The following is a 12,636-nucleotide window of genomic DNA, read 5'->3' as shown; positions in this document are numbered from 1 at the left end:
ACCACAATATTTTTACATTTAATTGTCTGCTTAATTATAGACGGAGCAGCTACCTTTGTCAGGTAATCAAAATTCCCAATGACAAGATAAATGCTATATTTCATTTCAGATTCACAGACGCACACAAAATAATATCAGCAGCTTACCGCTGCATAAACAGCCAAGCTCTGAAGTGTTTGACCTATAATTCCCTTCGCGCAGGGTGAGGGGGCCCCAAGGTGACTGAACCATCCAGACATAAGCTTTGAATACGAGCCATTCATTTGCTGTTGATTAACTGAACCCATCTGGGCAATAGACTGACGACAAAAACACCCATTCTATAAACGCCGTGGAGTAATTGGCGCTATAGCCTCAACGTAAACCACTCTCTCTCAAAGCTCTTCAGTATCATGAACATAGGTAGAGGATGGATAAATGCGACTGTAGTGGACCATGTTACATCTTGGGGATCAGCATTGGTATCCTTCATGAAAAGGAAGCTCACTGCTGCTTTTAGTACACATTGAGAATAACGGAATAGTGGGAAATCAGGTGGACGGTGGGCCTCCATGTCCCAGTACACATTAAATAATAGAGATGGAAATATTAAATAACAAATCAAGATTTATTTCTCATTTGAAAAGTTGTATATTGTGATGATGACCTCAGAACAGACGGTAATATTTGTGTTTCAAAATGATTGGACTTGAGAGCTACAATTTCGACTGTGGCCAAATTAATACACAACCAAGCACTATTCCTGGGGACTTGGGATATGGTGGAAGCTGTGTGTGTGTGTGTGTGTGTGTGTGTGTGTGTGTGTGTGTGTGTGTTTGTGTGTGTGTGTGTGTGTGTGTGTGTGTGTGTGTGTGTGTGTTTGTATGTGCTTCTGTGTGTATGTGTTTGCCCTGTCAGTCTCTCAGTTGTGTGGTGCCAAGTGGAGACACAGACCAGAGAGAGCAGACAGGCCACAGCAGGATGAAGTGTGCCTTGGGCTGCATTAATTCAAAATCCGGCACCTTCCTGCAGGTTTGTGAGGAGGTGTAGATGTGTTGATTTGTGCTTTAGAATGTAACAGCCATAAAACAATCAGAAAATAACGTTATATTCTTCTGATTCAACACTTTGTTCTTACTAACGACGGCCCCTCTCTTCATTCACTTTCTGGCTCGCTTGACCATCACTGTGAGGGGAGATTTTTGAATGCTGTATTAACAAACTAATCTATAATCTGAATCTAAAGCAAGGATGATCAATGTTTGATTCAATTTACGGAAAAATGACTAGTTGGCGAAGTATAACTCCATGATGGATGCTGGTGCCTGCAGACTATCCAGTCATAATCCTTCCGCTCTGGAGAATTGTACTGATCCACAAAAAGTCCAGGGAGCCGGATGAATAAACAGACAGGGATATGTCCGGGCATGCATGTGTTATGCTTTCTAAGAAGAGTCTGGCTCCAGCCCTTACTATCAATGACTCACTGTCACACACTTTCTCACTACGAAGGCAAACACTCTACTGCTTGAGAATCAATGTCACACCATGTTGCATTCAGAAGTTCATTTTTGTCTTTACATTTTTTTTTTTTTTTACTGATAGCTAGATAGCTAGATATATATAAAATATATAAAGGCATATAAAGAGTATTATTTTGTATGTGCACCTCCATGTGCACATACAAAATAACAGGAATGTGTATACACACAGAGCTACACACACATTCCCACACGCATGTTGGCGAACATGCACATGCTGGACCTTTCACTTCCATTCATGCACACTGCTGTTTTCAATCAACTCAGGATCCTCCCTTGAGATTGTCACTAACCACATGCAATTCTCCCAACTATCTTGGGTGGTTTCCACCCCACCCAACCTCTCTCACCCCCTCCCTGAATCTATATCCATGTGTGTGTTTGCCTTTTTTTTGTCCAGCCATATTTCTCCAGGCCATAGAATAGTAAAAACGTATGAGAGGTTCTCTAGCTCTCTTTGACCTCACCATGCCAATATTTCCCAGTCAAGTAGTGTGAGGACACAGCAAGTCCTTATAACAGGTGCCCAACCCATATTAATTCCTACATACTGACGCTTGGTCAGACCCCTTGGCATTACTTTCTAACTCACCGGGTAGCCCAGCGCATTGCTGCAGTAAACATGTGGTTATCGTTGTGAATTTTAGCAAAAACACACTTAGGTTTAGGGAACTAAACCTCTTAGTTCGGTTTGGAAAAACATCATGATTGGGCTTAAAATAAGTACGTGAACTTAGGTTTAGGCAACAAAATCAACAAAGTAAAATGTAAACAACGTCAGATAAGTACAGAAAACACATCATAAACATCACTAACGTAACTTCAAAATAAATGTTCAGTCTTTAATATATCATCACACTCCCGGAGCATTTTCTCTGAGCGTTTAACAGTGACGCGGATGGACTTACATTGTTGTTACTTGTTCTTATAGAGACGCTAAAGGATGCCTGATGCATAAATATCAGACGCCGAAGTAAGTGTCAAAGCATTGGTATTTGATGCCCTGGGAATGAGAACGGGCTGAGGTGCCATGTGTATGCATCAATGCTGATGAATGCACACATGCACAAGTGCTTATATCGACACGCTTATCTGCCAATATATTACGCCAATAGTTAATAGGCCAATGCTTAGAGAATGTTAGAGTAGTTTGCCAGTGTCAATTGGAAGTTACTAACTGCTGGACACATATGCGCCATCACAGCAGCAAACGGCAGCTGTGGTATCCAGTGAGAAACTGGCGCAAGCAGCAGAGGGACAGGGAATGGGGAGCTGCCACAAACAGGGACCCCTTCCAAGAGGGAAAATAGAGTACAGTTTACACACACAGCATGTTAGACAAGCCCAGACTTGCCTCTGGTACATACAGTGTGAAGGCAAGGTTCAGTGACTTTAGAATCTATTGCACATCCACATATACACACACACACACACACACACACACACACACACACACAGACTCAGTCAGACAAAGCAATCAGAGATAGAATTTGATCTCTAAATTGAATTGTTCTGCATAGTATAATTGTGGTTGACATAATTAATATTGTTGTGTTGTGGTTAGATTGCTATATTATTAATTATAATTATTGTTATTAATCTATGATTTTCACATGGAAGCACAAATTGCTCCAGTTGACGAATAGTAATCTACATACAAGTACATTTATGTTTAAGTTTACTGGCAGTGAATAGCTGCATGAAACGGACTAAATGCACTCACTAATTGGACAGCCTGACCATTGAAGTGAATACAAGATGCATCTCAAAACTTATTTTTACCAACACCATGATCACACTTTTAACAATTTCACATTTCAGTAATCAGTGGATTCAGCTGTTTGGTGGTTTTCAGGAGTTTCAGCTGAATAATAAGCTAGCTGGCTAGTAATAAGCTAGGTTACTTAATTGTAGCTTGTGCTCAGCTTACATAGCAGTGTTTAGGGTAGCAATTTTGTTAACATGATTTATTACCTTAGTAAACATGGTAAACATGACTTTATGGTCTCAATCGCTATTTTCAAGTCTTCTTTAATACAGCATGATGTTCATTTATAGTCCCATTTACAGTAAAATGGACCATACTGTGATTGACAGGTCGCTACCGTTACCAGAGCCATATACGACGTCTCCACGTCACTCCTCCACATTCCAAATATGGTAACTTCTGTTCTCTGGTTGCAAAAAGCCAAAATGCCAATGCAGGTAATACAAGATGGCAATGGCCCAATCGCCGAATCGACACGAACTCACGATGACTATGTCTACTTCCTATATATGGTCTATGTCTACAACCCAGCTGATACTAGCTTGCTCCATTTTAAGCACACATCTGCCTTTGTGAATAAGCAAAGATGAAATCCTATCCAGGGGGAATAAATGTCCCAAATTCAGGCCACCACAACACTATACAAATCAGGATTACAGCTAAGACATGATCTTTAACCTTGGTTTCGAGCCTGAGCCCTCATATGGAAATCGTGGTACCATACAGCGTCATCCATTGGGAAGTGACCTCCTTGATCCTTCCATGTTGTCCCACGGCTCAAGTGTCGTGAATCCGGTGAGTCATTTGCATGTTTTTAAGTTGAGTCAGTCAGAAACATTTTTTTTGAGTATTGACTCAGAAAATCAACAACAAGGTCACACCTGACCAGTGCCAAAAAACCACAAAGTATCGTATCATACTGTACCTTCAGCCTCTCGTGGGGACCAGTGTCCTGAAGGGGCACACGGTCGTGGGGAGGAGGAGTTGGAGGCGTACTGCAGTAGAACTCTACCCTCAGTGCACTTATCACACACTGATCCCACTTCTCTAGGAAACCAACAGACAGGCACAGCAACCAACTTAGATACAGACCAAATTCATGTAATTTATACGGTAAAAACAATTACGTTTATGTCAATATTTTTTCGAATTATGTGCCAAATAATGGGAGTGTAACAAAGTTTTAAGATGTTGCTATTTGGCTCACTTTTAGGTGTTTTAGTCTGTAAAAAAATGAACGTTAAATTACCCTGCTTGTTACAATAACCCAATCAACATTCAATAATGTAATTCATCTCTTTCAACTTTATTACCATACACAACTTCATCAGTTTGATGAGTCTGTTTGATGCAGTTGTGTATGTTGCTCGTTTCACCTGTTGTAAAAGTGTCCAGAAATCGGTGGAAACCATTCCAGGGTGATTGAATTATGATGCTGCTCAACCACTTGAGGGGACATTGGCACTGGAGGAGGTTTGGACACGGGTTGCCATGTCTGGTAGATGAGGTCCAGGTAGCAGTGCATCCTAGCAACCTGGTTCAGGGTGAAGGAGTCTGTACAGGCATCATCTGAAAGTAGCAAATGTCATCATGGTCAACATGAGGAGTGGGGGTTGGATTTTGGATTGATCAGTGACAGGAAAAGGGGAGAAATTAAATGATTCCACTGGTCTAGATCCCATGAAAAATAAAATATAACACCTCTTTGTATTTAGCAGTGTCTTTATTTCCATTTAAATATGACAATAAAAAACAAAATTTCACAAGTGACATGAAAGGATGTGCCCCCCTGCTGGGTTTTTCCCATGAAATGTCCCTGCTACATTCCACATCCGTCTCAGTATGCACACAGACTCAACACATTCCTCTGCGGGATCTCTCTGTGTCGGTTTCATGTGAGAGGTAGAACTGTAGCATTTTTGCCCAGTTAAGTAGCAAAACATGTGGAGGCTCCATCTCACCTGCATAGCTCATGTAGTTGTTAAACGGCGTGTGTGTGAAATGCAGACCGCCACAGGTTTCGTTGCCAGGTTCAGGATCGTGGCAGCCTTTGTATTTGGGAGTGGGGTTGGTGTCCGCACACAGATCTCCAGTATCCATTGAAGGCTCAGTCTCCAAACATGCATCATTACACGACTCGATCTCTGATATACCTCGAAACACGTGATAAAGTCCAAGACTGTGACCGATCTCGTGTACCATTGTGTCAGTGTGGCCAAATGTACCATAGAAGGAAGGGTTCAGGACAATTCCACCTGAGGAAATGAGGAAGAAGACGTGCACATGTAAACACTGAAAACACTCAAGTAAATGTGCACACAACACAAAGCCTAATTCCTAGTGTAGTGTAAAGCAATTGTGGAACTGGAATACAATTCAGACAATGCATTATTAATGGGCCTCCGCAGCTTCATTATCACCTTTTTCCCTGTAAGAGCTGTGATTGAGGGAGAAACCGCTTGGGGCTTGAATTACTCAAAATCAACGATCTAGTGCTGCCAAAGACAGGATGCATGTGCATGTGAGTTTGCATGCATGCATGTATGTATGCGTGTATGTGTTCGTCTTCTACCCAAATGTGTGAGGGCCTCTTTGTCCCATGGCCAAGTGGCAACCCCCGCCAGATCTTCATCAGAAGAATTGGCAAAGAAGACATTCAGGTGAGTTGAGCCATCCAAATGTAGAATCTCTTTCAGCTCTTTAACATCCAAATAAGCTCTGGAAGATGAAAAGCATGAGAAGAAAAACAGTATTTCACATTAGGTTAATAGCTCTACACTGAGGAACTGAATGAAGATTTTACTGAGGCAAGGTTGTAAATAACAACAGTGTTCCGAGCCAAAAGGAGCGTACGTAGTGTTATATATCAGGAAGACAGAGCTCAGGATTAGGTCCCTGTTTAATTGAAATACTTATTTAAAGTGTATTGCAATGGCCCTTAAACTGACAGAATACAAGTTGAATGAGAATAATCGACCCTGTGAGGTTGAAACCAGTTGGTGTTTCACCAATATGCCCAAATAAATAAAGACTTAATAGAACCTCTGTCTTTGCTCAGCCTGAGAGACATTGTGTCTAGAAGTCCTGGCACAGTGATTGTGCACCTGCAGTTTGGTTATGATTAGCGTCAGATAAGGCTATAGTACTGTGAATTGGGCCGGTATCAATTTTGACCACTGATATCATCTTCTTCTTTTCCTCGATTACATTTCATTGCAGTTTCTCCTCATTTGCAGTACACTTTATATACAATACCCCAAATGTGCAACGATGGGTGTTTAGCGCTTTCAGAGTTGCCGCAATGTTTTTGTGTCCATAATGATGTCGGATGTTTTATGTTGGACGACAGCAAATCATGCAATAACCAGTGCAATCTATTTTATTATTGTTATTATGTCTGTCTTTGAGGATCCCCCTAAGTGTGCGTCTTCTTTATTTCCACATACAGTGACGTCATGGCAAGCTACACCAAACAGGTGCTGGTGGGAATAAATCAACTTTTTTCAGTGGGACCAAAAATAATCTGGGATTTTTTGGACATTTTGTGACATTGCTTAATGTTTTTCATGGTTTTGCAGGCTGTACTTTAATAAAATGACACTTTTTTTATTTCATTACAATGGACTCCTGAGTGAAATTAACAGTGAATGACTCCTGCCAGGCTTACGCATTATGATATTTGACAAATATTCCGATGTGTCCCCGACATAGTGCCGCGGCAGCACTAACGACTGCAAGTGCAATCACTCAACACAATGAGATCTTTCCAAGCAAATCATTGATTTTATGAACACATCAAACATGGGGCCGTGGCTAGTGGTCCTGGCAAACAGCATCAACAAGCTCAGTTCTCTTTGAAGAGTGAGTAATCTGTTGCATATGCCGAAGTGATCGTTTATTCCTTTTCGTTCACGTTAAAGGGCTGTGGAAATAGATACACTATGGATACCAAAACAAGTTTATCAGAAACAAAACACAGAATTGTCCCTATTAGCACAAATTACATCCTCTTTGGATGTTTGTGTGACCCACTTACCAGTGTTATGGTTTGTACTGTTATTTTGCATGTGCTTAGATCATAATAATGCGTGTGATAACACTGAGGCTAAAACAACATGCCTTTAGTGCACTAAGTTATTTTACTCTTCCTTTCTTTGGTTGGATGTGTACTTGTAAAATACCATGCACTTCATGCTGCTCTGATATTTTGTGAATAGTACCCTGTGTCTTTGATAGTTGACAAATGATTGTACAAACCCAACCCTTAAAACGTATACTTATAATCAAATGTTGTGCTACATCATTTTGAGTACCTATCATGCTTTGTATTTTTTCAAGTGCACATCACATCTGTCCCACTTAAGTAAAGTCAGGTAAATATAAGGATAAAAGAAAGCTTTTCAAAGACTTGTGCCTTTGTGAAGTGCAAAATGCTGGAGTGTACTATTTATATTTACTCGTCCACTCAACAACTGAAATAAAAGAATATTTAAGCTATGTTTTGAATGCTTGTAAAGTCATAAGGTGGTGTACAGTTCCACTGGACAAAACCACTTGACTTGATTTCATTTGATTTCTTCCGCATACAGGCTAAAGGGGTGAGGTTATCACTGACAGTAAAACCTACACACTGGAAAGAAAATCAGTGTTTTGGTTGGCAAAGGAAGTGCGACTGTGTGAGTGGTACCACTTTAGATCCAGAGTTAAACTGAAGTCGTTTGTTTTTATTGGCCAGTATTCATTCAATGTATACTTTATTTTTATTAGATCATAAGACATTTTATGTGCCAATGTGCTCTTTTAGCCTTTTTTCGTATTTGAAAATGTAATGCCAGTACAAAATATTACAATTTTAGTGTAAAACTAAGTTCTGTCTTATTGCGTAATGTAGCCTAAAGGAAGCAATGTAAAAGTCAGTAACATACAGTGTTCTGGAAGAATTTACACCAACGATGCTCATTTCATATGCAAAGGTTTCATGACATCTCTACAATCTTTGATGTGTTTGCTTCAAATCACAAGTTCCTGCTTGGTGAAGATGCAGCCATCCCTCAAAGCAAACATTTTGAATAAAAGGGTTCAGTGTTGCAAATGCTTTCTTCAAGCCTATAGCGAGAGCAACTGGGGGCACTCACTGGGGGCCAGGTCTAAGGAGAGAGAGTGAGAGATAATATAAGGTCCCTCTTCCTAATAATTTCAGGAATTTCATTATTTCCTGGGAAAATATTTGTCCAGAGTTTTTGGACATGAAAGGGGGGGGGGGGGTCAGAGGGGTTTTATGGTGGAATGATTGAGTCAGCAATGAACAAGAACAGCAGTGTAGGGTCAGAACCTACAGTAACTAATCTGAGTTCAATTATTCTAAAGCCCTCGGTCCAGCTATAAGATCAGAATGTGCATCAGACGCCGGATTGATGAACGGGGGCGACTTTCAGATCAAGAGCAGACAGTCTTAGAATAATCGATTAAATTAAGTTGAGTATCTTCAAAAATAAAGTAACTAAAAAAGTAACTTTAAAAAAAAAAAAAGTAAATAAAAAGTAACTTTTAGAATATAGTAACTTAAAAGTAACCTTTTTTACAAAGTAACTATAAAAGTAACTTTTTTTACAAAGTAACTAAAAGAGTAACTTTTTTTACAAAGTAACTAAAAAAGTAACTTTTTTTACAAAGTAACTAAAAAAGTCACTTTAAAAAATAAAGTAACTAAAAAAACATGCTATATATTAATTTTTTTACATACTTATCTGACTTTTTATGACGTCTTTTCGACATACTCTAATATAACTTTTGTATTAGTTTTAGGCGCTATACTTTGCATTTTTATGATGTTTCGACATACAATAATATGACTTTTTTAGATTCTATACTTTGACTTTTCTTCATCATACATGACATCATACTTAATTAATGTTTTCATAGACTATACTGACAGAAAAACTCATTCATTGGATTGTTTTGATTCCTAAGGGTTTTGCAATTTGAAGGAAAATGAATGTCATGTTTTTCTTTTATATATTGTAGAATTAAGCACGCAGATCTTTAACTTGTTTACTCGTTTGAATATCTATGACCAAGGTACACACAGGAATCCTGAAGTTAAATGAAATAACTTTTTCAGACCCTTTTCATTTATTTTAAGACCTCATTGCCACTTTGGGTTCTAACCGGTTACATCAGGGACTCACTTTAACTTACTCTACTGTACATTGATTATAAGATAGCACAACTAAACAGTCAGCAATACGCTCACAATCTTGTTCTCTATAATACAAACTCTTCAACTGTTATTTGGCTGTTATTTATAGATTCTTTGTTATTGTATTTGTATGTTATGGTGCAATTAAAGGAATTTGAGGTCAAGCATTTCACTACATATTCTTGTAAAACCAGTATTTGACCAATAAGCTTTGAACTTTGGTGAAAGGTAGTGTATGAAACTTTTGCTAAAAAATATATATGTTTTTCGACATGCTGTACTATGACTTGTTTAAATAAGAAAAACCCTGTGTCTGTCTGCATGTGCATATATGAATGTTCATGTGTATGATTTCAGATGCTGGCAGAGCTTTGGTAAAGGCTTGGGTTGCAACTTGGGTTAGCACAGGAGGGGCATCTTGCACATCAAAGGAGAAGCGGTCAGCAAAAATTTGAAAAGTGGCTCTGTGTGTCTTGAAGTCTGCAAACCTGTGATCAAATTCCTCCTTTAAGCCCCTGGATCTAATATGGTTGATGCATTTCACAACAACAGACATCACATTGTCAAACTTCAGGCATTTGCTGCAAAGGGCCTGCTGATGGAGTGTGCAGTGCAGAGCAATGGCCTCCTCCACACCCTCCTCTTCCAGTTTTCTTTGAACAAGTGCCACCAGTCCATTTTTCCTCCCTGTCATTGATGGTGCTCCGTCGGTTGTTATTCCAGCAAACCTCTTCCATGTTAAACCGGCATCCACAATGGCATCACACAGCTGGCGGAATATCTCCTGAGCGGTGGTGTGGCCATGCATTGGAATCACTGTGAGCAACTCCTCCATCACTTCAAAACTGTCATCAACTCCGCAGATATACATTGCGAGCTGCACAGTGTCAGTGATGTCTGTGCTCTCATCAAGAGCAACTGAGAATGCACAGAAATGTTTGGCTTTCTCCCGCAGTTGATCATATCTGTCACCTGACAGGTCAGAAATGCGCTCTGCCACTGTGTTGGCTGAAAGGCTGATGTTGCTAAACTGACTCTTTTTTTCCGGACAGACTATACTTGCGGCCTGTAACATGCACATTTTTATGAACTCGCCTTCTTTGAATGACTTTCCCGCCTTGGCGATCATCTCACTCACCACGTAGCTCGCTTCGACTGCCGCGCCACTCGCTTTGCTCGCTTTCTTAAAAAAATCGTGTCGCCTCAGTAAACATGTTTTAAGATCGCCGACCCGGGCCTCGCTCTCATCTCCTGGTATTTTGTATACTCCTCGGCATGTCTCTTTGAGTAATGACGTTTGAGGTTGTACTCCTTATGTACCGCGACTTTCTCTGTGCATATAAGACACGTCGGAGTGCCCCGGTGCTCAACAAAAAAATATTCCGTCTCCCACTTTTCCTGGAATTGTCTGTGCTCTTCGCCAACTTTTCTCTTCAAGGCAGGTTTTGCGAAAGACATGACTGGGACTGGGTGAGATATATTTTCCTTCCACTTGGTGTCACTCCTGAATCACGTTTCAACCAAGTGATGGGTTTCGCTAATTCACGTTGTACATATAAAACTCCCACAACGACTCGGCAAAAAGGTGCGCGTGAGAAAAACGCGCGGGCCGCATTAACATTGCACTTTTATGTTAGGTAGGGGGCCGCACAATATCGGCTCGCGGGCCGCAATTGGCCCGCGGGCCGCGAGTTTGACACCCCTGCCCTAAACCCATCATTCATCTCTGCCTTTATTACTATATTTGCACTCCTCTGTTTAACCTTCTAACTTACTCCGTCGATTTTCTTTTTTTTCCCTCCAAGTAAGAGACATGCATAGGAACTGTGTCAACGCTCAGATCCAGGGAATACTGCTGTGACTGCTCGTTGCTTAGAGAAGAGTTGGAAAAAGAAGGATTTGGAGAAGTATGGAATTGACGATGGGAAGGGTTTGGTGCTCCCCCGTTTTCCCAGTTCCTATCTGAAGTGGGAGATCTTAATGGAGCACTGGGGTGAACACTATCACTCCTGGAAAAAGTTGCGTACCTCTTCATCTGTGCCTTCCTTTACTTCCAAACCGCAATGACCCCACCAAGGTACTATTGACAAAATACCCCAGGGCGTCATATTTTCAAAAGACCACCTACAGTCTCTGTCGACACGTTATCCCATCATAGCCAGATGCAACTCCCCTGCCTTCCCAGTGGCCCAAGTAAACCCCTCCTAACTGAACTCTTCTCTCATGTCCCTTGGTTAAGCAGAAAGACGTTTATCAGCCCCCATGCAAGCACAGGTGAAACTACAGCAGCAGGTGCTTTATACGTGTGCTGTGGCTTTAAAATGGAAGTGCAAACTCCTGGTATTTACGCCCAAGCACTCCATAATGTTTTATGGGATGGGGGCTTAAGGTTTAGATGACCAACTGTAAAACACCCAAGTCAAGGGCCCTGGAGATTAGCTCCCCACTCTGAGCTAAAATACAGCAGAGAGAGGGAGTGAAGGAAAGAGAAAGGGTGGTCCATCCATTAACCTGCCACCATATGAGGTATTGACTCAGTAAGGGGAGAAAGACAGAGGCCAAGGGAACATAGATGACCTATTAGCCTCTGATAAAGCCAGGCCAAAACTCCATTCCCCAAAAACATATTGAGGCCGAAATGGTCCTAATATCCACATTGCAAAGTGTGTGTATCCATCTTGCTTTAGTTTGGGAGGTATTAAAAATATATATATATATATTTCAGAAACTCGCAAAGCTTTCTGATATGATTGGATTGATCTTCTGTCAAGTTGCTTGGATATTACATTGATCTTTCATTGACAGTCAAAGACTCATATAAGCTTCTTAAAAACAACTTTTTCAGTGCCATTTGTTTTCTGCCTTTCTGCACACGTCATGTAAATTCACAGTGTCTAGATTACAGCCACAATTTCAGATGCCCCTAGCTGCAGACATAAGAATGTAAATGCTGACAGATCACATCAAATACCACAGAAACCAAAAAAAAGTGTCAAAACAAAAAAAGCTGGGGAAACAATGCTAAATATTTCCCTCAGCCAAATGAGGGAGGGAGAGGGGGGGGGGATGATGATCAATAGTATTTTCAGAGGAGAGATTGTTGCAGAACCACAGAGCTGCCTGTGTCCCGTGTTAGCCAGATTTTGGAA

At 40.7% G+C, this 12,636-nt stretch overlaps 1 protein-coding gene across 1 annotated transcript in view; it reads right to left on the bottom strand.

Moving 5' to 3' along the window:
* The window catches only part of pappaa (pregnancy-associated plasma protein A, pappalysin 1a), a gene marked incomplete at its 5' end in the record, with an annotated part of 78,850 nt that overhangs the window by 57,638 nt on the left and 8,576 nt on the right, over positions 1-12,636 (bottom strand). The window contains 4 exons of the mRNA XM_079290165.1: positions 4,214-4,335; positions 4,665-4,857; positions 5,250-5,543; positions 5,861-6,006. Coding sequence (XP_079146291.1) covers positions 4,214-4,335; positions 4,665-4,857; positions 5,250-5,543; positions 5,861-6,006 — 755 coding nt within the window. The remainder of the gene's footprint in view (positions 1-4,213; positions 4,336-4,664; positions 4,858-5,249; positions 5,544-5,860; positions 6,007-12,636) is intronic.

The sequence above is a fragment of the Melanostigma gelatinosum genome, assembly GCF_949748355.1.
Source record: "Melanostigma gelatinosum genome assembly, chromosome: 18".
Lineage (NCBI taxonomy): Eukaryota > Metazoa > Chordata > Actinopteri > Perciformes > Zoarcidae > Melanostigma > Melanostigma gelatinosum.
The sequence above is the reverse complement of the archived record's forward strand: the minus strand, read 5'-3'. Positions and strand labels throughout refer to the sequence as shown.